General features: G+C 41.5%; 2 protein-coding genes across 5 annotated transcripts in view; both read left to right on the top strand.

The window, feature by feature from the left end:
- The window catches only part of LOC148323625 (FERM, ARHGEF and pleckstrin domain-containing protein 1-like), a 39429-nt gene extending 19240 nt beyond the window's left edge, over positions 1 to 20189 (top strand). Inside the window, exons 3-27 of one of the 3 annotated variants that reach the window (XM_088315861.1) lie at positions 2742 to 2846; positions 2959 to 3001; positions 3113 to 3191; positions 3629 to 3726; positions 3797 to 3911; positions 5104 to 5251; positions 5319 to 5414; positions 5490 to 5653; positions 5768 to 5836; positions 5913 to 5988; positions 6891 to 7089; positions 10282 to 10469; positions 11178 to 11267; positions 13034 to 13167; positions 13914 to 13995; positions 14068 to 14305; positions 14847 to 14977; positions 15054 to 15122; positions 15335 to 15424; positions 15644 to 15726; positions 15831 to 15943; positions 17006 to 17133; positions 17814 to 17921; positions 18783 to 18934; positions 19008 to 20189. In XM_088315861.1, the coding sequence (XP_088171987.1) occupies positions 2742 to 2846; positions 2959 to 3001; positions 3113 to 3191; positions 3629 to 3726; positions 3797 to 3911; positions 5104 to 5251; positions 5319 to 5414; positions 5490 to 5653; positions 5768 to 5836; positions 5913 to 5988; positions 6891 to 7089; positions 10282 to 10469; positions 11178 to 11267; positions 13034 to 13167; positions 13914 to 13995; positions 14068 to 14305; positions 14847 to 14977; positions 15054 to 15122; positions 15335 to 15424; positions 15644 to 15726; positions 15831 to 15943; positions 17006 to 17133; positions 17814 to 17921; positions 18783 to 18934; positions 19008 to 19089 (2880 nt within the window). In that variant the 3' untranslated portion in view covers positions 19090 to 20189. Of the gene's footprint in view, positions 1 to 2741; positions 2847 to 2958; positions 3002 to 3112; positions 3192 to 3628; positions 3727 to 3796; positions 3912 to 5103; positions 5252 to 5318; positions 5415 to 5489; positions 5654 to 5767; positions 5837 to 5912; positions 5989 to 6890; positions 7090 to 10281; positions 10470 to 11177; positions 11268 to 13033; positions 13168 to 13913; positions 13996 to 14067; positions 14306 to 14846; positions 14978 to 15053; positions 15123 to 15334; positions 15425 to 15643; positions 15727 to 15830; positions 15944 to 16394; positions 16556 to 17005; positions 17134 to 17813; positions 17922 to 18782; positions 18935 to 19007 lie in introns of all 3 variants that reach the window. The other 2 variants (XM_088315860.1, XM_088315859.1) reach the window with 2 other exon arrangements.
- Positions 20190 to 21084: 895 nt separating this feature from the next.
- Positions 21085 to 27800, top strand: part of LOC148323626 (dedicator of cytokinesis protein 9-like) — a 57045-nt gene continuing 50329 nt past the window's right edge. For both annotated transcript variants that reach the window (XM_088315857.1, XM_088315858.1), the window contains exon 1: positions 21085 to 21485. In XM_088315857.1, the coding sequence (XP_088171983.1) occupies positions 21369 to 21485 (117 nt within the window). In that variant the 5' untranslated portion in view covers positions 21085 to 21368. The remainder of the gene's footprint in view (positions 21486 to 27800) is intronic.

The following is a 27800-nucleotide window of genomic DNA, read 5'->3' on the forward strand; positions in this document are numbered from 1 at the left end:
GCAGTACCACAAATAAAATTTTGCATTTAGATTGAATGCCGTGTTCATGTGATCATACTCACCGTCACGAGCACTTTTCCAAGCAGCTTTCTTAACGTGTCAAATGTTGCAGTGCGGAGCGCTCGCAGCGCGCCTCCCAAGTGCAACAGCTGCATTTAATCGGCCCTCCCCAAATCTAATCGGCCCGCAGCCTCACGCATCCCGGCTCGGATGCCGCTTTTATTTTCGAGTGACAGTAGATTTACAAGGCAGGATATGAGAGTGCTTCAGTCTGACAAAAAGCACCGTTTAACTTTTATTGTTTTCACCTCTCGTCCTCGATATGGAAATTGAAATTGCGCAAATTGAAAGCGCAACATCAGAGACTGCGCACAATGAGCACGTCTGCTGTTTGACGTCCTTATTTTTTGTTTCGTCAGTCTGGCAGGAAGTGCGGCAGATTTCTACCAAGAGACTGTTTCGGCTGTCCTCCTGCGGTCCTTATCGTCGTACGGTAGCAGCTGGTCGTCTGCATTGGCTGCCCTTGGCTCTGCACAGCGATAGGAGGGCGAGCTTGATCCGATTCTGAATTAAATACAAAGTGGAGCACAAACGTCATGTTTGTTTTGTGGAAAAGCTTTGTTTGTGCTTTTTTTTTTCAGTCGGGTATATACCTCAATCGACCGTTGAGGATTTGACTCGATTTCTTTTAAGCTACTCTGTACAAATTTGCCTTGTACAGATACCCTTATTTTGATAAATAATTTATAGTATACAGTGTTAGACTGAATAGGAGCATATATCTATTCTTTTAATCACGTTTTTTCCCCCATAAATTTGCATGACAAGGCGGATCACCCCAGATCCTGTCACTACGCAAAAGTAGCGCATCAAAACAAACCGGCGGAAGCATGAAGTCTTTTTACTTTTTTACTAATGCACCTCGTCACAGCAAGAAGTTTGTACTAATTGCTGCAATGCCTTCTATACGAAAAGTACAATTGGAACTGCGAGAAATCCATGCTTGAATCGAAAATCAATCAAAGTGAATCGAAAATCGAATCGAATCGGGCCCTTGTATCGAATTGAATCAATTTGGGAAATTTTAATCGATTCCCAGCCCTAATTCAGAATATTATTGGGATTTGTTCACATAGATCTTTATTTTAAAAATATTTCTGTCAATCTGCACTATTTGTATAGAAATGGCCAAAAACAATTTTCTGTGTGTCCTCTATGAATATTTTGAACGCCCTTTTCTATGCCGAATGACTCAACAAAGTCCGAGCTGGTTGCAGCCAAGTAGTGCGCTTCCGTTTAGTCGCTTTCTTCAAAACATGATTCATCCACATTCCACACAATCATCAGTTTTCCAATGCAGCTTACCCACGATGTTTGTACACCCGTGTTATCGACAGTGTGTGGAGAGGTTTGTGGAGGGAAGAACACAGGGGAATTGTTAGGCGAAGATTAAAGATTTGGATGTGGAAGTGTAGCTTTTTACACTAAGCTGATGGAGCTCTCGTTTGAATTGATGGAGCATTAAAAAGAACACAGCACAGCAACCCTCAAGACATCATACTTGCTTAAGCTGTTACAAGAGATGTTCTTCTTTTTTTTTTTTTTTTACCTTAGCAACTGTCTGTCTTAAGGTGTAAAATTAGAGAGACTGCTTCCTGGAAACATTCCCTCACACCAAAGTAGATCATCAGCCGAGCCAGGGGGATCTTCACTTACTGTGTGATACGATCTGCGCTGATGCAAACCAGTCATGAGTTTGCTCTCTTTGTGCGCCTTTACAGTGGAAGCAACCACACAGAAAGTTTGGAATAAAACTGCAGGTCATTTGTGTCGCAATAGGCAGGGAAGTTGGCTTTGTAGTGGTGCCTTTGTGAACGGGGTGGAGCGCGCGGAGGAGTTTAGACTTGTTTTCTGCTTGGTGTCATTAACCTCCAGGGGTTTGACTTGTCCCCAAAGAATTTTTTTTTGTTTCTGGGTGTTCCTTTTGTATTGTTGTTTTACAACACGGCACTTAATGTCTAGTGGGTTGTTATAAAATAGTGGACAAGCTATAAGCTAGCTTGGCTAAAGCACAAGCTATGTATGCTAGTCTAAAGTTGGCTAATCAACACTGAAGGGTGTTGTTGATATTGGTCAAATGTGAACTTTGAGACTCTCTCGTGATTGAGGGTGACTTTATACAGTAAATAAATTTGACTTGACGCAACTCGCCACAGAAATGTAGCTAGTTAAGCTACAATCAAATGTAGCTCAGCTACATAAATCTAGTAGTTGATGGAGTCTCTTCAAAACAAAACCAAATATGTTAATTTTGTAATTGTACTATTTGGTTGTATTCAGAAATCTTTGTATAGTCATTCTTCTAAATGTCTGAGCTTTCTTGGCCTAATCGCACGACAGTACTGCAGTACGACTTATGCTAGCTAGCGTTAGCCGTTGCTGTTTGCTAAGGACACAATAAGTAACATGGGTTTGTTTAGGTTTGGCCATTAGAGATTGACAATCTATATCCTTGGCATAATTTTCCAGCACAGACAAGGGCAGTCTGTAATTACGGGATACAGAAAGGTTAAATGTCGCTCCTGTGAACACAACCACGCTAGCGCTATAGAGTCACGAAAGAGTTATTTCAATATCAGAGTAAATTGTCATCTTGTAATTGGATCTAATGCTACTTTTCATGTCAATAATATAATAATAATATATAATAATATAATGTTTTTTTTCTGTTCGGACTACAGGTCAAAGCTTCAGGAAAGGTGCTATTCGACCTGGTGTGCACCCACATAAATCTCATCGAGGGCGATTACTTTGGCCTGGAGTTTCAGAGCCACCAAAAGATGACGGTGAGCGAGCAGGACAAATAAAGTCAACTGGATAATTGGAATGTCTTCTCAAGCCCGGAATTCTCTCTCTCTCTACAAGAGCAATTACATGGTGATCTTATCTTCTCCATAGGTGTGGTTGGATCCGATCAAGCCTATTATCAAGCAGCTGAGACGTGCGTATGCGCTCCCACCACCCCGTGTTCCAATATGGATGTTTTCGTGAAGGTGCAAATCTGACAAGGTTCTGGCAATTTCTATTTTGATACCTCATATGTTCCTAACAGGACCGAAGCACACAACGTTGAGGTTTGCTGTGAAATATTTTCCGCCAGACCATGCCCAGTTGCTGGAGGAGCTGACTCGGTGGGTTTCGTTCCACGATATTAATACTCACGTCGCCTCGTTAAGTTGGCTGTACTTTGAAAAAATAATTATTTTTTTTTAAAGAAGTCAGAGCTGCATTAGAACCAAATTGAACAAATTGGAGTTCTACTAATTTTGATTGACATCTTGTCTATTTATACCGCATGATGGCGGCGAAGCGCTACTTTTTTCCAAATAAATCGCCTCAACTCACGTCAACATAATTCCTTGCACCAAGATGCCACAAGATTATGTCGAAGCACTACTTTTGTCTAGAGTAATCTTCCTGACTCACTTCAACATAATTCCTTGCCACCAAGATTGCGCCCAAGCACTTCTTTTATACCCAAAAGGGCTTGGTTGGGCATTGTTGTCTCATATTTGAATCGTATTAGAAACACTTTAATTAAAAAATGGAGCCATCTTTTCTTTTCCAGGTACTTGTTTGCCCTCCAGATCAAACAAGATCTTTCCGGTGGCCATCTAACGTGCAATGACACGAGTGCTGCGTTGATGGTCTCCCACATTATCCAGTGTGAGTGTTGAAAGCTTTGCAAAATTTCCACTACTTTTCCCGCTTAAATTTATTATTTCTTACTTTTCAGCTGAGATTGGCGACTTTGAGGAGAGCCAGTGCCGGTCACACCTCCTCAATAATAAATACATCCCTGATCAGATGCCCTTGATTGACAAGATCATGGAGTTCCACTCCATGAATATGTAAGCACGAAGCTGTCCTTTTTGTTTTTGAAGATTGTTGTTGTTTTTTTTTAGTACAAAAGGTGTCATTTCTAATCATTTCTGTGTTCACGCACCAAATCATTCCCAGCTGTTCCCAGCGCGCTTTCGATTTTTTACGGTCAGTTCTAGGTTGTTGTATGAAGTCAAGGGTCCTTTTTTTTCCCCACAGAGTTTGAAGCAACTCTTCAAATTGATGGACTGGCTGCGAGTGAATAGCTGCTCTTCAAAAGGAGCTGCTTTTTTTTTTTTTTTTTAATGTACTCCTTTCTTTCACTTTGCTTTTTCTCCCCGGAGGCCTAGTTGATAACGAAAGCCGCGGTTCTCGTAGCGGTGGTGCCACATGAAGATAAGCGGCTCATTAATCACCGAATGCAAGCGGAACCAACGCTTCTTTGCTGATAAGAATTCAGAAAAGTTGCTTATTCCTTTCACGACAACTTTGCGCTAAATTGGGCATAAACACAGTTGACCTGCATGCCTTATAGATTATTGTACCGGTACTTATCAATGATGGATGGTGTATTGAAATTAATTAATTGGTCTCTCTTCGTACAATTACACTAAAATAAGAGACAATATTATTGTAGGTAATTGTAAATGGCAACAACTGAGACATTATCCTCCTTATTTGAGGAAAATTTTATTTATACATTCCAGAATTCAAGGTGAGTAGAACACAAACGATATTTAAAAAAAAAAAAATTTTTTACCTGTCTCATCAACTTTCAAAATATTTAATTCTATTAAAACAAACTTTTAAAGTATTTTTGGGCTCCTGTTCTCACTCTCTTGCTTGTAGTTCTCGAAATAAGATCCAAAGCGTGCTTGCTTCAAGTTGTTTGGCACACTCAGTTGGACTTCACCGTCGAACTGACACATAAAAAAAAAAATTAAACATTGTTTAAATGTCAAACTGTATAATTTTGATAGTCTGCTCATTAAATGCTCACATAATAATTAGAAAGTTGAAAAAAAATGCTGCTTAAACACACGACTCAGCAACACATCTTTTTTCTTTTACATCTTTTAGTTTATCTGGAATAAAAATGCAGACATAATCTCCCCCGAGTCCCTGGAATGTTTTCTAAAAAAAAAAAAAATGCCAGAATTTCATTGCTTGGATAACAGACTTCTATTTATATTTATTCCTGTTGGATTTTTGTCTCGTTAGAGGTCAGACGCCGGCCGAATCCGACTTCCAATTACTCGAAGTGGCACGGCGCCTGGAGATGTACGGCGTTCGTCTCCACCCGGCCAAAGACCGTGAGGGCTCGCGTTTAAGCCTGGCCGTGGCGCACACGGGCGTCCTGGTCTTTCAGGTGGGCTTCACTAAATTTGGAGTTTTTTTCCGATCCCCGGCTCACTTGATTGTTTTCATCTCCACAGGGGCACACGAAGATCAACTCTTTCAACTGGTCTAAAGTGCGTAAACTGAGCTTCAAGAGGAAACGTTTCCTCATCAAGCTCAGGGCTGATGGCAATGTAAGTTTATCCGCGGACGCAAATTGTTTAAGAAAGGGCAAATATTGCAAAGCAATTTGTGTGTTGGTTCTCCAGAGTTCATATCAAGACACGCTGGAGTTTCTCATGGTCAGCAGAGATTGTTGTAAAGTCTTCTGGAAGATCTGTGTGGAATACCACGCCTTCTTCCGGCTCTTTGAGGAACCCAAACCCAAACCCAAACCTGTGCTGTTCACACGAGGCTCCTCTTTCAGATTCAGGTAACATAAGCTCACGTTAGCGAGGCTGCCGTTTTTCTCTCGGGATGGCATCGACGGCGTGAGTCGGACTCACCTCTAAATGGCCTCCCTCGGTGCCTCTGCTTGTCTCCGCAGCGGCCGCACGCAGAAGCAGGTGATCGACTTTGTGAGGGAGTCAGAGTTTAAAAAGCTCCCGTTCGAAAGGTGAAAAGCGTTTGACGTATTTGATCCGGGCCAGAGCGTGGCTTTCAACTCTGACCTTCGACATTCTGTCTGCTAGGAAACACAGTCGAGTCCAGCACAATAGCCGCCCGCCGCCTTTGCCTTCTCCACGCAACCAAAAAGTGCCAAAAGAAGTGAGTTTGTCGGTGGACACGTGGTCCTGCGTGTTTTCAACATTTTCAGGGCGCCTGAACAAAGATATTATACAAAATATTCCTTACCACAAATTCTCGCTCTTTCTATGATGATTTAGGAAACAAAAAGAAGACTCAGCTCTCATTCATAGTTAAAGCGCAAAACATTTTGTCCAGCCAAATCTGCTAGCTTGATGCTAACCAAATCTGCTAGCTTAATGCTAACATCTAATGCTAAACACCAGAGAGAAGTTAATAGAAGTTATCTCAGATATTACGTTACAGGCATGTCACCTGGACTGATTTCTGCTTTGGTAGAACAAAAAAATAGTTACACTGAAGAGGCGTCCACATCTTGTTGCTTTTATTTTCACTGGTCAACAATGTTTTTTCTAAATTTCACTAGCAGAGATGCAAGTAAACTTTTCTGGACATTTTTATTTATTTTTTTAAAATCTGCCCTTATTTTCACTCTGTTTTTTTTAATGATAATGATATAGTAGCAGATTTCAATATTAGAGTTATAAATAGCAACGTATTGTAAAATGATTAAAAACAGAAAATGAAAATATATCAAAAAACTGATATGCTAGAAAAAAAAGTCAAGATATGTTTGAAATACTCCCAAAAATGTTTCCGGACATAGGAAGCCAACTCTGATAAAAAATTTTATGTTGGCTCTCTTCCAATAAAACTCTATATTGACAGGTACACTACAGTTACAACATTGTTAGTACACTGAAGGCGCACAATTCTAAATTCAGACTTGCCGATTTACTGTAAAAAAAAAAAAAAAAATCTAAAAATGATCAGTTAAAAATCTGCAGGGCGCGAATGATGACTCGGATGGGTTCACCGGACAAGTTTTTCGCATCAATAATCGACCTAACTCTCCATTCCAGACTGGTGCTCTCAGCGACCGGGTTGACGCGCCGTCGCAGCACCAGTGGAAGGAATCGGCGCTGGTGAGTTCACAAGAAACACCCGAAGTTCCGGGGAGCCCGGTTCACCAGAACAGCGGCCACGAAGACAAATCGCCGTCCAGGAAGGAGGAGACGAGAGGATCCACTCGGCCGGCTCACCTAGAACAACTGGCAACAGGTTCAGCTTCTCGGGCTGCTAAAGGCGGCTGCTTTTCTACCTGCTCTGACAAAGATAGGAACTATAACATAGGTAAGGACGCGATTGGTTGGACTCAGAGCTACACGGAGAGGGTTGCGTTTCAGCATGGCTCAGCCTCGAGAAACATGAATGGACCTGCGCCGGTCCACCAGGAGGAGTTTCAGGGTAGTGTGCAGTACAGGGAGCAATCCAGCGCTTCGAAATTGTCACATGTTATGAATACTGAAACGGTCGTGAATAGGCCGCGTAGTAGAAATAAGCACAGCAATAGCCCGGTCATGTTTCAACATGTAACCGGTCCACCAGTTGTCTCCCCCAGTCCAGTTATGGGCACCTTCCGTCCATCTGGATCCTTCGGTCACGCTGAGCAAAATGGCTACGCGAGCACTGAAGCCGCCCCAAGTCGCTCTCATCGCTCTCGAAAGCACCACAAAGCCAAACACCGCCCTCCCGCCAACCCAAATCCCGCCCCTTCCTTTCCCGGTCGAGAATCGCAACCTGTCCTGTCTCACGCTGAGCGAATGGCTGCTCTTGAGCGCCGCATGCTGGCTAACGGGCTCTCAGCACCAGGCAAAACTAAGACCAGTCCGGGACGTAAACGCCAAGCTGGCGTCGCACACGTCGGGGCAGTTCAGATGAGCGAAGGCTGTAACACCAGTGCCTCCGAGTCGAGTGAGTCTGAGGCGGAGGTCCATCGGGCGGATGGCAACAGCCAGCTCGTGTCCGAGGCCACTTCGGCCATACCGAGAAACAAGTTTTCCTTCGGTAGCCTCCAGCTTGATGAGGAGGCGGACGAAGACGCGTGTCACACCTTCAGCGATGACGATAGCTTTCAGATAGTCAACGGCTAGTCGAACCGAACAGCGTAACCCGAACTTTACTGAGCCAATGGAATTTATTTGAAGGATTTTGGATGGAATTCCTCACAAATTGACACAGTGTGAAATTTGCTCCTTTTTAGTTGAATACAAAGCGACTGTTGGCTTGTATAAATGGAACACACAGTTTAGTTGGACCATTTATTTGTTCCGGCTGTCAGTATATGTAGCTGGCATAGATTATGTATTATTCATAGTAATTGAAAAAATATTTTTGTACTAATAGGTGAAGTTGATGATCTGGCGCAATTGTTGGGAATCACAGTTGAACCTCATAACACGAATAACCTGGGGTTGTCCTATTTTTTTTTTTTTAATCTGGGAATTAAATGCCTCAAAGGTCTTCCTGGAATGTTTTTTTTTTTCTGTATAGGTTCCACTTTTTTCTATTTGTGTAATGGAGACATTTCCCTTTCCCAGCTTATATGAATATTTTTTTTCTTTTTAAGCGGTTGCAAAAAAATCACAAGTGCCATTTTAAGCTTTAACGTAATTAATTTGGCATAAACTCCTGTTTTTTTCTGCCCGGAACAAAGTTTGCAACGATGTTTGAAGACCTGTTGAATGTGGGGTTTATCCTAATGCCTTATGACTCTGAATTGGGAAGAAAAAAAAAAAACTAAAATCCGTTATCTGGACACTCTATTAGGTACACTAATCCAGTTTCCAGTTAGTGTGGTTCCTAATTTTTTTTTTTTTAAATATTCTGCTCTTGTTTTGGGATCTCATAAGATGATGGCAATGTACCTAATTCTGTAAAATGTGTAAATATTCCGTGAGATACCAGTGGTGGCCTGATCAGACTTTAGTTGAAACGTTCCCTCGCTCTTTGCACTTGAATATCGTCTTCACCAAATCATCTCAAGGTACACAAAGTTGCTTCATTATACTCAACGCACTTTTTGTTTCCATTTTTTTGTCATCTTTCCGCTTTGAAGGGCGCTTTGGTCTGCTTGTCTCCTGTTTTTTTTTGTTTTTGTTTTTCCTTTTGCTTTCACCTTTCTATGCACTTGTCTGTTTGCATGAAACTGTCGGCTATCTTTTTTTTTTTTTTTGTCCACACTGAAGCTTTAACCGCATGTACCGTAAACCTGACGGCTCTTTCACTGCATGATAATCGAGCACATTTCTGCAATGTTTGATTTGTGAAATTCTTGTAAACCTTTTTTTTTTTTTTTTTTTTTGTCATGCACACTTTTCCCCACTGATCTGGCATGACTTAATCGTATTTTTTTTTTGTGTGTGTGATGTCTGTCGCTTCATGTTTTTTCTGTCTTTCCTTTACCGCTCTTTGCTTGTACTGAAATTTAAACATCAGGTCATTTTTAACACATTTTGTTAACATGAATGTGTTAATAAGTTATTCAAAATGTGTTACAGGCTTGTTGCATGAATTCCCTCCTTTTTTGTTTTTTGGTTTCCTGCACTCCCTCCCAACTTTCACTTTTGTGTTTATGTGCTGCTTGTCTTAAGATTTGCACGCCTCTCTTCTGTTTCTATGAAAGTCAATAAAAAATGGCTTTTATGAAGTCAGATCGCAGAATTCTTTTTGAATTTCAACGTCTCCTTTCATCCTCCCGGTTGCTTTCCTGAATAATATTATATTTAGTTGTAGGTTTGTCATGGCAGTTTGTGTTTGCTGTTGTGGTGTTCTAGCTGATTGCTGATTCAATAATAATAATATTAATAATAATATTGCCTTTATTAGTCCCACAATGGGGAAATTCGAGATTCGAACCCAGGCCTCCTGGGGAGACTGGGTCCTGAACGCGGCGCCTTAGACCACTCGGCCATCCTGGCAGCCAATACAGGAAATGCATCAAAATGCCTCATTTTCAAAGATTAATATAATTTAATTGCTAATTGGGTTCCAATTAAAAATCGTTGGACAATTCTACTTCTTCGAATTTTGGATACAGCTCATAGAATGGATCTGATTAGATTGTGCCGGTGTACCTAATGTTGTGTCCCATGAGTGTCATCTTTCTGCGGTATGTTTCTTTTTGGTTGCACAAAGCCTGCCGGTGCTGTCTGGACTACAGAGTGAGTCACTGCTGAGGTTTCGCTTCTAGAAGGCAGATGCCTCAGCTAGGAAATTCCCAAGCTCCCTCAAATAGATTCTGTCAATAACTGTCACTTGTTTTTTTTTTATTTATTTATTTTTTTATGGGCCATATTGGCTTACAACTCATACGATTTAATTAAGCAAGTGAGCACAAGGCGGCCACCACAAATCATTTAGCCCGTGTCTTCCCATTGCTGAGTTTTCACTCGTCTGTCTCTTTCTTAATAGGCGCGCTGACAAACAGTCCCTACCTGTCCACGTCCTCCGGCCACTCACACGGTCTGCTTAACGGCCAGACGGCTCTGGAGGTGGGCAGTCACAGTCCCGACGTCCGGCAACCTTCGCCTCTCACCAGCCCCCTCCTCAACGACGCCTGCAGCATTCGTACCGATGATGAAGATGAGGTGCGCCGGAAGGTTTGTGCTTTATACGAGTTAAGCAAGGAGTTCGGATTTTTGATTTTTGCATGATTAGATTTACTTAATATGCACTAAGCAATATGGTATAAATTGAAAAGATTTTAATATATTTCTGAACTTTTTATTCCTGAGACCTGGAAGCTTGTTTTTCTTATTTTTTTACACTTAATTTATTTTTGATAGTTCACATTAATCAACTACAATGAGGATTGCACATTTTAATCATAAGGTAGATGAAATCCATTTTCCAGCACTGCTAAAATCCACCCAAATGTTGTTAAAATGTTTAAATTGAAGAGAAATAGGACTATCTTGTATATAACCAAAATAAAATATATAAATAATAGAGTAAGTTTGATGACTGCACATACACTAGCATTAGAGAGCCGGCCGGATGGGTGCTTTTAAGGGGCGTGGCCTAAAGCTACACATTATTGCAGTGTGAGCGTCTGGATGTGAGTTGTGGCCTATAGCGGCTCCTTGCCGGTGTTTTCATTTTGTATTTGTGCCGTCTCCTGTTTGAGAAACGACTCAATGTGCTTCTGAGGCTCTGCTTGCCCACATGTGAGGGCATATAGAACCTTAATTGCTCACAACACAAAGCAAAAACACTGATAAAAAATACTGAACAAACATGTCGGTTGGATTCACTTGTGTTTTGCTTAACAACGTTTTTTTTAATTTTTTTTTTATGACCTCTGGCAGAGGTTCCCCACAGACAGGGCCTACTTCATCGCCAAGGAACTGCTGACCACAGAGAGGACGTACGTCAAAGACCTGGAGGTGGTGACCGTGGTAAGGTGACTCCGGGGCGCCGCTGCCCGACGTGTCACTTTGCTGTTTCTTTTCTCCTCTTGCCATCCTCTGGGCGGGGGGGGAGAACACATCGATTATCTGTGTTAGCTGCTCCATCGCAGAGCACCCGGCAGGACATTGAGGCAGGCGGTGACACAGGCAGATTTTGAAAGATGACATTTTTGTACCCATTCTCCACACCACACACTCGGAAGTATCTAAATCGCTCAAGGCCACTGGTGCGTCACTGTTTCTGTTTAGAGCGATTTATACACGCTCTGCTTGCTTATCTGTGACTTTATGTTGGTTTCACACATCAATTCAAGCATAGAAATCCAGCATTTACATTATTCTTTATCCTTTGCTGAAAAAAAAGATGTGCACCAGTAGGAGTAGCGTAATTTCCATTGAATTGGAGGGAAAAAAAGGTTGAATTGATATATTACGTCATTACTGTATCTTTTTATAAAAATAATAATCATATTTGAGGTGTTGTTTTTTTTTACTAAAAACACAAGCCAAACCTTTTTGTTGGGTTTTTGGGATGCTGGAACGGATTAATGGAAATCCCATTCATTTCGATGTGGAAATGTGATTTGAGAAGGGCTTTAATTTACGAGCCTGGTCATGGGAGAAATTAAACTTGTATCTCAAGGCAGCACTTTATCAGTTTTTTTTAATGTGATATGTAAGTAAATTCTACTGATGCACACGACAAAATTTTTGTACTTTTTCACTTCCCACCACTGATTATATTGAAAAAAAAAAAAATAATAATTTCTTGTGAACAGTCCAACTCATTCATCCTCTTGTGCTGGTGTTCCTAATGCTGTGTCCTGTGTATATTTGAAAGTGAGCTTTGACATGTATAATTCTCTCTTCCTTGACGCTTTTATCACCTTGCTATCTTGAGCAAAAAGTCTCTCCTATCTCATAAATATTTGGGTTGGCTTGTGTCCCATCTTTCTTCAGCCGCGCGCGCCATCTCTCTAAATCCCTCCAGTCGCACGTAGCTGCTGAAGTCATCTGAACTGCCGGTGCACCTCACCCCAAACGACTCGAGTCCTTTTCCCAGCTTTTAATAAAGCTCCTCTCTTGCCTGTGTGCAATTCAATTTTTCATTTATTAAACTGATTATAATCCCTCTAGAGGAAATTTGAATTACACTCTGCGGTGTGAGCACCAACTAAATGACGGTTTTAAGGATGAGTTATTGATTTTTTTTTTTTTTAATTCACATGACAGTTAAAGGACTTAAATGTTGTCGCAAGGTAGAACACGGAATCAATTTACAGTCAAGACACCTTAATGAATCCAAAATGATTCGTGTCATTTCTCATTACAAGCGTATGCAATGTTCTAAATGTATAATTGATTAAATTATTCCGGATTAGGCTTCATAAATAATCAGGATGCTTGAGAAGGGTGCAGAATTCGGTGGTTCCTCTAAATTGTGCCGGGTGTGAATAGTTTTCTGTGTGACATTGGGCAATATTTTTCATTAATGTCTCCAACACATCTCATAGTCGTTTGACACTTTAATTTTCAGCCGGAAGGTTGCAGCAAATAATTTTTCACTATAATTCAAAATTTGACGGGGGTATTAATAATTTAGGATTAATTGTGTGCCACTTGAACATCTTTCACTCACTCCTTTTTTTTTTTTCTAAATTCTGACATTCTGTTCTCATTTAGAATTGACAGGACAAAATGTGGCACTTTAATTTCCTCACAGTTTTTTTTACTTTTTGTCTGGGTGTTTTCAGTCTTTCCAGAACATCGTAGGACAGGAAGAGGACATTCCGGACTCCTTCAAGAAGGCGGTGTTCTCCACGCTTGAGCCGCTGCACAAGTTTCACACGGGTTTTCTCAAGGAGGTGGAGCAGAGGCTGGCTTTGTGGTGAGATCTACTTCACACCCTGACATTAAAAAAAATAAATAAAAAAAAAAAACGCATGCAACAATGTTTTTTGTTTTGGTTTTAGTTTAATCGCCGCTTTCATGACAGCAGGAGCTGCTGTCTCCATGGTAACAGTCATGCCGCATGAGGCAGACGTTTCCTCACCGTCAGGTTCCGGCAGTCTGATCGCTTTTAATGATGTTGTGCTTTCCCCAAAACACAAGATACTGACTCATGGCCTTGTGTTAAATCAGCCTGGCTGTCAGAACGGCCGTCTTTTTTTTTTTTTTTTTAATCTCACATATGGTTATTCTGCTCCAAATTCAAACTCCAAATCACATTTTAAATTAATCTACTGATAGGTTATGTTACACACTCAAAGTAACCTGTTCTACTATAGCTTGTCAAAGGTAACTGCACACCTTGACATTATTCATCATTAATTAAACGTCACTAATGATTTAGGATCTCTTTCCTCATCATTTAAGCCGCACTATCAATAAAGATAAGGTATGGACGACAATACAGACTGGTATTTATGATGTTAAAAGGGATTTAAAAATACCGTGATTTGTGGACACCGTTTTAAAGTTTATGCTCAAAGGCGACACCTTGTGGTTAATCTTAAAACACTCTCATGCAGCTTCAAGGATTTCCTCTCGACTTTTTGCTAATTTACCATCAAAGGATTTTTGACAGAATGCTGTCGTTGAGTTAATTAAAATGTTGATGTTGATCTCGTCTAGGGAAGGGCGTTCCAATGCTCACATTAAAGGAGACTACCAGCGCATTGGAGATGTCATGCTGAAGAATTTACAAGGCTTAAAGGTTTGATTCATTCAACTCTATCATCTCCAGATGAATGACGAGACTCTCATTTATGCGTAAATGCGTCCACAGCCACTGACGGCCAACCTGCATAAGCAGAGCGACATCCTGACGGAGCTGGAGAAGGCGTGCAGGGCGTCACGCAGGTTGGAAGGCCTCTGCCGGGACTTTGAGCTGCAAAAGGTGTGCTACGTGCCCCTTAATGTTTTCATCCTGCGCCCACTGCACCGCCTCGTGCACTACAAGCACATCCTGGAGCGTCTGTGTAAACATTACCCGGCGACACATGTGGACTTCAGGGACTGCAGAGGTAACACACGTGATTCTTAGGGCAAGTTTGGAGCGGTGGCGCTTTTTGTATAGGCGGGACAAGATTGTTGAATTCAATTCAATGTGATTTTTTTTTTTTTTTACTTTTTAAACAAATATTCAGAAGTTACACTGAATGTAGGGTTCATTTCAATCTATAATATAAGATTAAGAGTTTTTAAACGTTGACCAGTTATACTCCAAAAAATCTGAAGTCGTTGAAACCGTATTAACACAAGAAGGTGGCAAAGAACTACTTTTCTTTATTGTTAGGCAAGGCGATGACGCTCCTCCCCTCACTTCAAGGTAGTTCTTTAACAACAAGCGGCCAGAAGCAATAATTTTACATCAGACTGTACTTTGCCTAAACACAATATGAAGGAACCAAATTATTGAGGTAAACAAAATACGATCAGAATATACTGTAATAATAAATGCTATTTTGTGGGAATTTTTGTGACACGAAACCCTTCATAGTGGAGATTTTATGTCAGTCATGTTCAAGGATAATTTTTTAATGCCTGTCGCTTCCCTCTGTGCAGCTGCTCTTGCAGATGTGTCGGAAGTGGTGGAGCAGCTCCAGGGCAGCGTCGTAAAAATGGAGAACTTCCAGAAGCTGTTGGAGCTGAAGAAGGATCTGATCGGCGTGGACAATCTTGTTGTTCCTGGTCGGGTAAGTCGGAAGTCATTTACAGTAATCCAAACAAGTTTTTTTTTGTATTGTTTTGATTCCATTTTTTTTTTCTTAGGAGTTCATCAGGTTTGGCTGCCTTAGCAAGCTGTCTGGAAAAGGCCTACAGCAACGGATGTTTTTCTTGGTAACAACTTACTTTTTCATATTAGATCCGAGTTCCGAGCTCGCTTAGGGTTGCGATCGAGACTCTCAATAAATGTGCTGTTCATTATTTTGCTGTGTTTGGGTGAAAAAAAAAAAATTAGTTCATCGATATAATTTTTTTTATTAATGCTAAAATCAAAATCAGAAAATCAAAATGTTCCTATTTCAATTCCTGCGCTTCTGTGATTACAGTTCAACGACGTCATTTTGTACAGCAGTCGAGGGATGACGGCAACCAATCAGTTCAAAGTTCACGGACAGCTGCCGCTCCATGGCATGACGGTCGGTCCCTCTTAATTGCACCCAAATGACCCTCACCAGTCTTTCATTAGCGAAAATAAAGAGAAGCAAAAAATCAGAATAGCAGCTCTGTTTGGAAACAAACGCACTCGTGTTTCTGGGAGAACCGCATTAGGTTTAATCCTTGTGCCATCTCTATTTTGGTCCTCGCTGTCCTACTTAGTGCCACCCAGCCTCTAATGTCTGCGTGTCTCCTTCCAGATCAGAGAGAGTGAAGATGAGTGGGGTGTTGCTCACGCCTTCACTTTGGTCAGCCAGCGGCAGTCTGTCGTGGTCGCGGCCAGGTGAGAATCCGAATTGGTCAGCCCACAGATAACGTCGCATGGCTGCGCGTACGCATTCCTCCGTTGGTTTTATTCGGAGTACGTTGTGCATTCCTCCCATGCAGTTCTTTGTCCGAGATGGAGAAGTGGATGGATGACATTGAGATGGCGGTTGAAATGACCAAAAACAACAACGGGCCTTCGTCTGACGTGATCAGCTGCACGCTGACGGACGGCAGTAAGTGAACGCACACCAATTCACATCATCTCTGGTGTTGCGCAGCTTGAAGATACAAACGGAATTGCTTTCAAATGAATCAACAGCGCCTCTGCTGGTTGCAGCCGAGTGGTGCACTTCATTTTGCTTTGCTGTTGTCAAACATACCGCCAGCGGGCCAGAACAGGGCCCGTCTTGGTGTCTATTCTGCAACTTTTCAAAGAATATTACTGTTGTTGCTAATTTTATCCTATAGAAAAACAATCTGCATCTCAGTCATGGCATTTTTTTGGACATCTTTAAACATCTACAGCCTTCTTCCAAGTGTTTGCCTTCATAGTGACGATCACAAAGAAGGAAATCAAGTCATTTGTTAATAACCAAACATTGTCTACTCTAGCTTCCTTCTCTCCAAGTTGTCCCCCTCGTGCAGCTCAATTGTCTCGCAGTAACATCCTCCCGACTTCCCCAGAATGCCCAGAGGAGTCAGCGGAGGGGGAGTCCGAAGACGACACGACGACGTCGCACAGCTCCCCGGAGAGGGCCGCCCCTCATCGCGGTAACACCATGGTGCACGTGTGCTGGCACCGGAACACCAGCGTAGCCATGGTGGATTTTAGCATAGCTGTGGAGGTACCGGACAAACGTCGAGCTCCGAGCTAACCCCCTCCAACCTCTCTCGCCTCCGCCTCGCTTAATCGTTCGTTGTTTCTCTGTGTTGGATTTCTGTCAGTTCACAAATGTGGCTTTTCTTAATTTTCCCTTTCTCTCCAGCCTCACCCCCCCCCCACCCCACTTGCAAACGCTGATGGTCTATAAATTGACTCTCTCGTGTTTTGAGAGTTGCAGACCTCTGCACCCCCCCCCCCCCCTCCTAGGTTGAGCGCCTTGACCCCCCCCTCCCCCGCCCCACCCCTAACAAACATCCTCTTCGCAGCCTTGCCTGGATGTCGCCAACCTTTGTGCTATTGACCCTTGCACCTGCATGCTGTTGCTTCACCTACTCAGTCTCTGTCTTTCTGTCCTCCATCCCGCCCTCCCTCTCTGTCGTTTCTCTGCATTTGTGCACCCCCCACACACTAGAAGGCCCTAGTCCAGTCAGTGAGAATAAGGCGGGGCCGCGCAGTGGCCAGGGAGCGGTGCCTCTGTGCGTTATCTGCTGGTACCGAGTACAGAGCCTCTCCTTTAGTGAAGCCCGCAGGAGTCTAGAGGTAAAAGAGCCAGGCAGACAGCTCAGGTTCATTGCTCGTTAGATTAGGCACACCTGCACGTCCGATTGCAAAGTTTCAGGATATTCATTGAGGGTTTATTTAGTTGTCGGGTCAAATTGCTGGATGGACCTAAAATGCACGTTAAGAGACTGATGGAAAATGATCAGTTTCACCGATTTTGATATTTATAGTACAAGTGTCATGCTCTTGCTGCGTCACTAATGTAATTTAATGTTTCTCATGTTTTTTTTTAATGCAGCAAATCTCTGAAAATGTCAATGAAAACTGAGAATTGTTACATTTTTAAAGGTAGATTTTTTTTATTTTTTTTTTTATTTATTTTTTAATCACCTCATGCTTTGGATATTACTGGCGCGTGTTGGTGTACCTAATGAAGTGTCCGTTAGGTGGAAGCATGGAATTCACGGAAATTGATTGTTAGAAGGGCAATACATTCATATACTTGAAATTAAAAAAATAAAAAAAAAGGGTAGAAATCAAATGAAACGGCTTCCTAATGCTGAGTTCGTCCCAAACTTAATAATGTACATTTTTAAAAAGTCAAATAATTATACGTTTTATTCTGCGGATTGACCTGATTATTCTAGAAAATTAACACTAAAATCTTGGATTTAGAGCCAATTTCCGAATTGAAATTTCCCATTTATTGTGTTTCCTAGAACCAACTATCAGGAAACCTCCTGCGAAAATTCAAGAACAGCAACGGCTGGCAGAAGCTGTGGGTGGTCTTCACCAACTTCAGCCTGTTTTTCTACAAGTCCCACCAGGTGATGACCTCTCTCCCTCCGTACACTCGCTGCACTCTTCACTGCATCATTTGTCAGCCGACGGTTTAGTCCCGCGTTTCTTTTCTGCTAGAAGTTTTATAGAAAATGTTCGCAAACTCTTAGGAATACAAGAATAATCAGTTGGATTTGTTGGTAATTTTCAAAACCGCCCCACTTAAGTGTCAAAGGCTGTAAATCTTGTTTTTCCTGTTAAGGATGAGAAATTCTTTTACATCTGAGAAAAAAAAAAATTCTTTTTTTTTTTTTTTTTTTTATCTAGTTAGTCACCTAAAAACACTTTCTGCTCAAGAAGCGTTTTATTTTATTTTATTTATTTATTTATTTTTTAAGAGTAGGACAAGATTTCAGTTTTGTTTTGTTTTTTTGTACGGCGATAAGTGTCCTTGAAGTATAGCATTTGAACAGCACATTTACTTTCAGATACATTTTCGGAATGAATGATTAGCGAGGAGCATTTTCTTAACTTCAAATGTCAGATTTAAAAAGCCAATAAACCATTGAGCATATTTTAAATATTAAGACTATGCTAAAATTTAGAAAAATACAAAAAGTGTACTTAAATGATTCCCTTTAAATATGCCTAATTTATGTATAAAAACATTTTTTTATGAATGATTAAATGCAAATGAATTGTAGTTTAAAGTTAAATACAACTGAACTGTAACGCTAACTTGTATCTTTCCTTTGCATCTTTGCTTTTTTCATTCATTTGTTTTAATTAAATGTTATCATCTAAATTATATTTTATTTTACGATTGAGGACACAAAAAAAAAAAGAAAGAAAAAAATGGATGGATTAAATTTATTTGTGCTTTAATGGAGCATTTCTCCTCTTTAAAGGATGATTATCCACTGGCCAGCCTTCCCCTTCTGGGTTACTCTGTCACCATTCCCGCCGAGTCAGAGAACATCCACAAGGACTACGTCTTCAAACTGCATTTCAAGTCCCATGTCTACTACTTCCGGGCGGAGAGCGAATACACCTTTGAAAGGTAACCTACTATGTGATTTCCGTGTACATGTGTGTATCGGACGGCTCATCGCGGGTTGTTTTGTTGGCCTCAGGTGGATGGAGGTGATCCGCAGTGCAACAGCCCCTTCCAGTCGCGCTCGGGTGCAGAACAACAAGGAGCCCCACGCGCATTGAGCTGGACTCTGTTCAGTCTTTCACACACGTGGGACATCCGTCCATGTGCCCATGCACATGATGGTGCTTTTTTTACTGTTCTAATTGTAGCACGTCCGCTGGTTTCGACTGCATCAGAGACTGCATTTCTTCTTCTGGCATTTTTATAGCTCACATCGAAAACCTTTTGAAAGGATGTCATTTTATACCGTTTTGTAATCACACCCACTTCTATTCTTCATTTTGATTTACCCCCCCCCCAATACACACACACACTTTGTTTTTACAGTAGAAAAATGTCTGTATACTCTCTTCAATGGCCTTTTTTTTGTCGTTCACTTTGCAGGAAACTTCACTTGTGGTGCCAAACATTGAAGTCACACTCCTTGACTTTCTAATGCTTTTTTTTTTTTAACTTCAAATGAATGTTATATTTACGGTACGCCATGAAATTCATGTCAATGTAAAACAGGCCACCCTTTAAAACTCAATGCTGTGCACCTGGCCTGGTTTGTTTCTTAATAAAAAAAAATGTATGATTACACTGTAAAAGGTTTTGTTGTAATTTCATAATTTGACAACCTGAGGCTCGCTTAATAATGAGCCAAAGAAGCAACTGTCAGCGGTTGTGCCATTTTAAGATAATTGTTACATTTCCTTGTTGACTATAATGTCTGTCAGTTTTGCTTTCACTTTTTAATCAAATGTTCACTACCGTAGCAGAATGACAACGCTATGTAACAGAAAGCTTTAAATATACTGTTGAGAGCAAAAGAGAAACCGAAAATTCCCATTTGCCTCCCACCTGCGGACGTGAACTATTTTTATGTGTTCGAATGACAGAAAATTATTTTGGGGAGATTCTGTGTTCGAACATGAAAAACAAAAGCGCAATTAGGCTCATGACCCAACGCAACTTTCAAAATGAATGCATTTTAAAAATTATCAATAAATAATCATCAAATTCCTCTTTTCATTTGGGTAATGCCTGCTGCTCTATGTGCTTACAACTGTGACCTGTAGGCGTCAGTATTTATCAAGAAATAATTGCAGCAAAGTCAGCCAAAATACTGTGGGAAAATAAATGGATGGCCGTAACTGACCCTCTAAACAGATTTCTGCTCCCTGGATTGCTCACTACCTGTCTCGGCCATATTTGCAAGAGAACTGTCGATTTTTCTAATATTGAGTAAGGCAAATTAGTCTTAATAAAAACTGCAATTTCTATGTGTGGGTGTGATATGTATTTTCCATTTTCCTGACTGCACTGAGCATGCTCAAACCGACCACACTGGATACATAAAATTTTTAAATGTTGATGTAATAACTTGTTAAAGACTGTTTAGCGCTAATGCTAAGTTAACAATCGTTCCAATAATATTAAGGATTCAATGAGAACCGTTGTGTTAATCATCAAAAAATATTCAAAATGACATACATTTTAAAGAAAACATGAAAAAAGTTTAACGATGTGTGAGTAGGCTTTTTTAACCCAAGACTTCTTAAAATTTAAACTCATTGATCATCATTGTTTCTCTTTATCTTTATCAGTTTACTTGCATCTCTGATTTGGAAAAAAAAAACGTTCAAAATAGTTGACCCGTGTTTTGGGACAATAGTAAATTTGGGGTTAGGATTAATCCATTAATTCAGACATTTTTGTTATGAAAAATGTAGAGACATTTGTCCTCGGATAGGTTTGAATTGGTTGAAAAAGAAAATCCGAATCTTTTCAGTTCCTCTATTAATTTGAATGGTTTTGTTTCTTGCGTAAAATGTCAAATTATGGGAATATTGGCAATTCAGGGATTTTTTTTTTTTAAATAAAAATACTTCCCAGTTCCTCCGTTTGGAATTGAACTAAAATTTCAAGGTACCCTTGCATTTCAATGGAATTGATTTGACCGAACGTCAGGCCCAGGTTCCAGGAGGGGCCAGCGGTGGGCAGGCTTTGAAGCCGAGGAAGGTACGCCAAAAAGAGGGCGGAGCAAACAGACACTACGACGAGATTTGACGCCTCCTGTCTGGACTCGACCGCCAATGACACTCATGATTTGAGCACACTTCTTATGACAGCAATGATTCAAAGCGACAAACTACATCTCGGCGCTAAGGAGAGAAAAAACGTGCTGGGCTGACAAATGGGAATGATTGCGTCACAACATGATCCGGTTTGGAACTCGTGGTGCCCGCTGAAAGGGATGGCAGAGGCGGATTAGCAAACGAACAAAATTCCCGACACGTTCCTCGGTGACACTTGAGGATTTGAAACTTTTTTTTTGTTTTGGGGAAGTCCAGCGATGTCAACTTTCGCTCAGCCGGAGACGAGGAAGTTTACACGCGGACTGGGGAAGCCCGGGACGGCTGCCGAGCTCCGGCAAAGTGTCTCGGAGGTGGTCAGGACGTCGGTGCTGGTGGTAAGGGAACACCTCAACTTCCTCGCGACTTCCTCCTATACATCCATTTTTACTTGCTATGTTCGTCATGAGTCTTTGAAATATGTCACCAAGCCAAGAATGAACATGCAGTGCACTCCGCTGACCTCAAAGCAGCTGAGTGAAATTATTGTGGCGTGGGTGAGAGAATGAATTGACGCGTATGAATGAGGGTTTGTTGTCATATTGAGATTATGAATGAATGGAAACACAATAGGGCCTTTTAAAATGGCTTGTAAACAGATTTAATGTCTTCATATGTATTAGTTTTACCCGTGAATATTACATTTTGGTAGTCCATTTTGGTGTATTGTACGTAAAGTCATTCAGTATAATTTCTTTGCGCTGAATATCAGGATTAAGAATAGCAGATTTTCCCAACGATGACTGTACTCCATTTATATATGTATATTAGAGTAAAATACAATAAGGGGCACGACTAAAGAATGAAGTGAATAACTTAAATGCTGCAAATTGATAATGTATTAAAGTGACCCAACTGAACCAGTTTTTTGAGACAAGAGCTATGCAAAAATTAAAAAAAATAAAATCAGAGAGAGACTGCCTTCAAGCTTTTGTCTCTCAAACTAAACAAAAAACAAAACAAAAAAAAGATTACACCCAGAACCATCACTATATCTCAGTCTTAAAGGTGACGTCAAGTCCAAATGTTCAACAAACACATTTTCTTTCAAAATATGAGGCCCCACTAATCTAAACACGATATTCTGATTAATTTGGTGTAATATGAATTAAGCACCACAACCCACCATTTTTTAATCCATTCAAGGGGCAGCTATTTTGCCTCAGTTGCTCAGGGCTCAGGTAACCACCAATCACGGCTCAGCTTGTGAACGTCACATGACCAAACTCAGAAATCAGGCAACGAGTGATGAAATTTTGTCCATATTGCCGAGGACATATACATAGACTTGAGCGCTAACCTGTATGTCAACGTCACATCCATTTTGGATGTGGCAAAGTGAAATGAACTGTGAAGATATTTTATTCATTTGCTCGTTGGAGTTTCATCATGAAGCACAAACTCATTGGATTAATCCCGAACCGTTACTTTTAATTGTATTATGTCATTCTAACACCATTTTACGAGTATCATTTGCAAATTTTATAGCTAATACAATGGCTTTGTCGAGTATGGCGGGCACGCACGGAAGGGGCCACCCCGCTCAAGATGGCGTCTGCAGCAGAAAAAAATAGACACAGTCTTTGATTTAGATGTCAGAAGGTTTTTGTTGCTTCTCTGTACATATATTGATATTGTGGGATTTGTACTGCCCTTATTCTCAGGCCAACAAATAATTCTCTGCACCTTTATTTATTATTTAATCGTAGCTTGTGCTTCAAGAGGCGGAATTGGACTTGCGCGTGTACTATTGTGTGGCTTCCTCGTGAAAGAAACGGCTTCCTATCAAAATGTTTTGTTGTTGCCATTGGGGCAATCAGTCTCCATGGAGATGACATGACATGATGGTTCCCCGCAACGGAAATCGAAATGGGCGGCGGGGTGCTTCCAAGTATTCATTGAGAGTACAGCGTCCACTTGTGGGACAAGTGCCCGCCGTTGCTGCCTGCGGTATCACTTTTCCCAGAGGGGAAAAAGAAATAGACCCTTTTGTTGTGTTCGGTGCGCCGGCGTTCTCGGAAGAAGTTGCTAGGTAACCGAAACGGACACCATCTTGGCTCTCTTGTCATCGGAATCCTGAGTCAATATCCCAGACGTCCAACCACACCTTGATATTATTTATTCATTGTCACTGATGTGGACAGCAGGACCCAATAATGAATTAAGTTCATTTCAATATTTCAGTGTGAGAGAACGCAATTTTCATAAAAAGTTGATGTGATAAAATTGCTGATTTGTTTACATGATTGCCATAATCTGGATTATGATTTCTGATTTATTTTCACACCACGCTTGTTTGGCAGAATTTTGTGATGTAATCGAAAACGCTTAAAAGACCGATGAGTTTTGTCAATTAACAACTCACTGAAGTTGATACTTTCATAATAAAGGGCGAGCTAACAGTTGCAAAATGGACTGTGCCTCGTGTGACTATCAGCAATAATCCATCTGCTCCGTTGTTGATAAACACGTGTGTCGCAAATATGTAGAAGTGAATGTATGGCTGTGTTTGCCGAGCTTTCGCAGTGGGACAAGAATGCGAGCTCACATACGACCGCTGTCTCCACACAGCGCGTTATTAATTCCTCCGTGAAACATGTAAATGCCACACGAATAAGAGGGACTGTGTGAAGAACAGCGGAGGACTGTGACTTCTTAATCCCACAATCATGCGTCCCGAGAAAGATGCCACGTCCATTTTCAAACAGATGACACTTCAGCAGGAGTCTGTTTCTTTGCTTTTTGGAGTCAAGTGTAGTTTTGTGCTGACTTGTTCAGACATCAGTTTGTGAGTTTGTCACCCAGGCGCAATGGCCTCAGTCGTTGTTGACTTGTTGGGACACTTGGAGCAATCGTAAACTCCAAATGGAACAATTCTTTTGTTTATGTGCTCACTTGAGGCCAGCTGCATGCGTCTACAGCTGCACTTTTTAAATATATTAACTCGTCATCAATGAATAGTATGTTTGTGCCCTTAATGATGGGAATAAAACTGATCGATTGCAGTTGGAAATTTTAAGTGAGTGTGTTCCGTTTATTGAGCAGCTGGGATACTGTTATGTAATTGTCATCAATACTCCGCCTCCCAACCGACGGTGCTATGAAAACAAACTCCGCCTCGCCTGCACTAGAATTGACATTTTTAACATCCAACGCTTGCTTGTTTTACCTCACATTTCATGTCAACTGTAACCTGTACTACAAGCTATTTGAGTTATGTGATGTCTTAGTCTGACCACTAGAGGCGCTGTGAATATTCAAGTGAGAATAGAAATGGCGTGTTATCGGCTGTATGTTTGAGTGAATGCGTAAAAACAAATCTAGTACTGTTTCTTGAATTCCACAAATTAGGAAGTGCAAGTCTTGACAGGACAAATGAAGTCATTTTGTCATCCGTTTTACAAAACAGAATTGAGCGAAATTGTTCATTTCCAGTTATGGTAGTTGGCAGGACCGATTATCATATCCGTTAGCTCATACCACTTCAAACTGTTTTTCTGTACGCGTCATTAATGTTGTAAAGTCAAACGTTAATTATGTCTCATAACATTCTCTCAGTGTATCTAATAAAAAGTCTCTTGCGTGTGTATAATCGTTGCCGTCTTCCAGTCTTGACTGTACACGTTCCAATGATCGAACTCGTGTTCTCACAAGTTGGCAAGCAAGATTTGTTGATCACGGTATTCCCAAAATGTAAAGCATTTAGTTTCTCTAACTGAGATTGCACAATTAACACAAGAGTGTAACTTTTCAGCTGAGTCTCGTTTCAGGACCGAGCATGTCTGACGATTGCGCTGTCATTACATAACTACACTGTCAGTGTTGTCAGGCCTCAGCATTATTTCTACCTTTATCAGTTCTAATATATGGCAAGTTGTTCTCCGCATTTTGCTGACCAAAAGGTGCTTTTACGACAGCGATGCTAACTAGCTCTCTCTCAGAATAAACCCGTGGGGGCCGAGATGTGAGCATGAGTTGTCTGCAGAGGTCAATAATACATGAGGCTACTCGGAGGCCCAACGCATATTAGTAGTCGCTCTCGACACCCGGCCTGGCCAAAAGCGTCAACTAGACCAATCAAACATAATCAAATTAAAATCCAAGTGCAGTCTTTTTGCTTTTCAGCTGTTACACACTGCAACAGCGGCACTGTCTCCAGTGCCTATTTTCCAGTGACAAAACCTGCGGCAGTTTTTTTTCCCGGCATCAAAACAGGAGTTCAGAACATTCCAAAAGCGATTTAACCCTCCCAAATGGCAGTCCCCAAGTTACAGAGGTTTCGCTACCTTCCAGCATGCCACATTCCATTTCCAAATAAAGAGTGTCTTCGTGGGCTATTTAAAAAAAAAAAAAAATGTTAATGTGCTGCTTTGTGGTCCGTTAATGGTATGTTGCTAAGTGCAGTGCGAAAAGGGCTTAACATGACAACAAGGACATAATCATAGAGTGCTATTTTTTTTCCTCATTAAACACAAATGCAAAAATTGTTTTTTTTTTTTAGTTACGATTCAAACTCACATCTCAGGGCACCACTGCAGTTGTTTCTAAAGAACTGTGTGAATGGTATATAAAAAAAATTGTTCGGTTGTTATTGTTCAAATATATCCTAGAAAATCATTTACTGCTCTTCAACATAAGCCTGTCATCTGAAATATTGATTTATTTTATTTATTTATTCTTGGGCGGGATGGCTGCACACTAGCTGAGATCAATAGACTCATGTCATGCTTGTCAGTTACGTAATTGTCTAGTTTAGATTTTGATTACATGGACGAGGTTACTGTGGACAGTCCACTGCCACGGTGAGCCTACATTTTTCCGCTCAGTCTCCACAGGAAGGGCCCGTGACTTCCTGTGCTCAAAGTTAACAGTGGGAAAGCAGTGGCGTGGTGTTCTTTTGCTCAACAGTGCAGGTTTTATTTGGGCTGGACTCGTGATCGGTCTGAGAGCCGTTTTGGAGCAAAGAGGTTACCATCATAGGCTATTGGGTGTTTTCCTGTGAGTGCTCTGCACCTGTCTGGATCTCTGCAGCGAATATACATTGCATAATCGTAAAATGACTTGACCATCTGTAAACGTTCTGCTTCTGCAGGCGATGATGACGGTGCTTCTTTTTTTTTTTTAGGACAGACGCAATCCTGGGAGGAGGTTTGTTTTGGTGGTGCATGGAATGCGCTGTCTGCGGCGCTTGCAGTTTGTTTAGTTTTAGCGCGTTCTCGTCCGTTCAATCGGAAAATGAGCGGAAGGGCACAGCGGCAGGGTGGCCGCTCATATGAAAGCCTTCGGCATCTCTTGGTATTTGTATCGAGCATCTCCTGCCGTAATCGCTTAAGATTTGCGAGTCAAATGCCGTCTTATCTTGGGACTTGAAAGTAAAGTATCTTGAAAGTCAACGCAAGTGGCACAGTGGTAGCAATTTAGAAGTTCTTTCGTTTTGAAGAAGAGGCAACAACTTCCTTTCTTCGTGTTACACCGTGGAGCCATATTGCTCACCCTTCGACAAAGCGTGGGTTACTGCAATTATCATCGGCACTAATCCGATTGCGAATGCTCCGATTGCACTCCCCTTCTCATTGAGGTTGCTATTTTGGATCGATGGGGCACACACTTAAGAGCAACTGGAAAAGACTTGAGTGACCACCTGGAGCTGTTGTAGGCCTTTGTATGTTTTGGATTTTATGATCTATGAACTGTTGCACGGTGGACAACTGGTTAGCACGATGGCCTCACAGTGCCGAGGTCGCGGGTTTGATTCCGGCTCCGTCCGTCCTGTGTGGAGTTTGCCGGGTACTCTGTTTTTTTTCTCCTACATTCCAAAAACATGCATTTCAGGTTGATTGGACACTCTAAATTGACCCTCGGTGTGAGTGTGTGCGCGGATGGTTGTGTGCCCTGCGATTAGCTGGCAACCAGTTCAGGGTGTACCCTGCCTACTGCCCGAAGATAGCTGGGACAGGCTCCAGCATATAACTTTGTTCTTAAATGTTTGTACTCTCCCACAGCAGCCTTGTAAACCCAATGAAGCCTTCATGTTATTTTGTCGCCTCAAGCTACCACAAACTATTTGTGCCCTTCTGAACCTGGAGCCCACATTGTACTTACAAAGTCACTACAAGAATTCTATCGGCCTGTAACTCTCCAACAAGTGAATCGTACGAGCACAGATGTGTGGATGCAGGGCGGCCATACATCACTAATTTATTCGTGTTTTCAGCGGGCCAGCCTGTTAGCTGAGAGGTGAAACTGCTCAAGCTCAAGCCTGGCTAAATTGTTGCGCTTCACTCGCACACTCGACTGGAGATTAATCTCATTGGATTAAAACCCCGAGAAAGCCCTTAATATGCACAGAAAGCCCTGTGCAGCTCATCCACACGGACGGCAAAGAGAAGACTAATGGCGACCACATTTCCCTTTAAGTCCATGTGTGTGTGTTTTCCTTTTCTTCCAGAGAGGTGTATTTGCCCTCCCAGCCCATTTGTCTTGTTCATAAATTTGTCGAACCTCCACTATAGCTCACAGAGAGCTTGTAATTGTGGGGCAAATACTGCTAGCCTGCTACCATGATGGAGCAGATTAGAGGGAAGGCAAAATGCCAACTCACTTACCCTTGTCAGTATCCCCCCCCACCCGACAGACGACCATTTCACGACTAT

Source organism: Idiotropiscis lumnitzeri, chromosome 14 (genome assembly GCF_059441095.1).
Source record: "Idiotropiscis lumnitzeri isolate Australia: NSW breed Sydney's pygmy pipehorse chromosome 14, RoL_Ilum_1.0, whole genome shotgun sequence".
NCBI classification, from domain to species: domain Eukaryota; kingdom Metazoa; phylum Chordata; class Actinopteri; order Syngnathiformes; family Syngnathidae; genus Idiotropiscis; species Idiotropiscis lumnitzeri.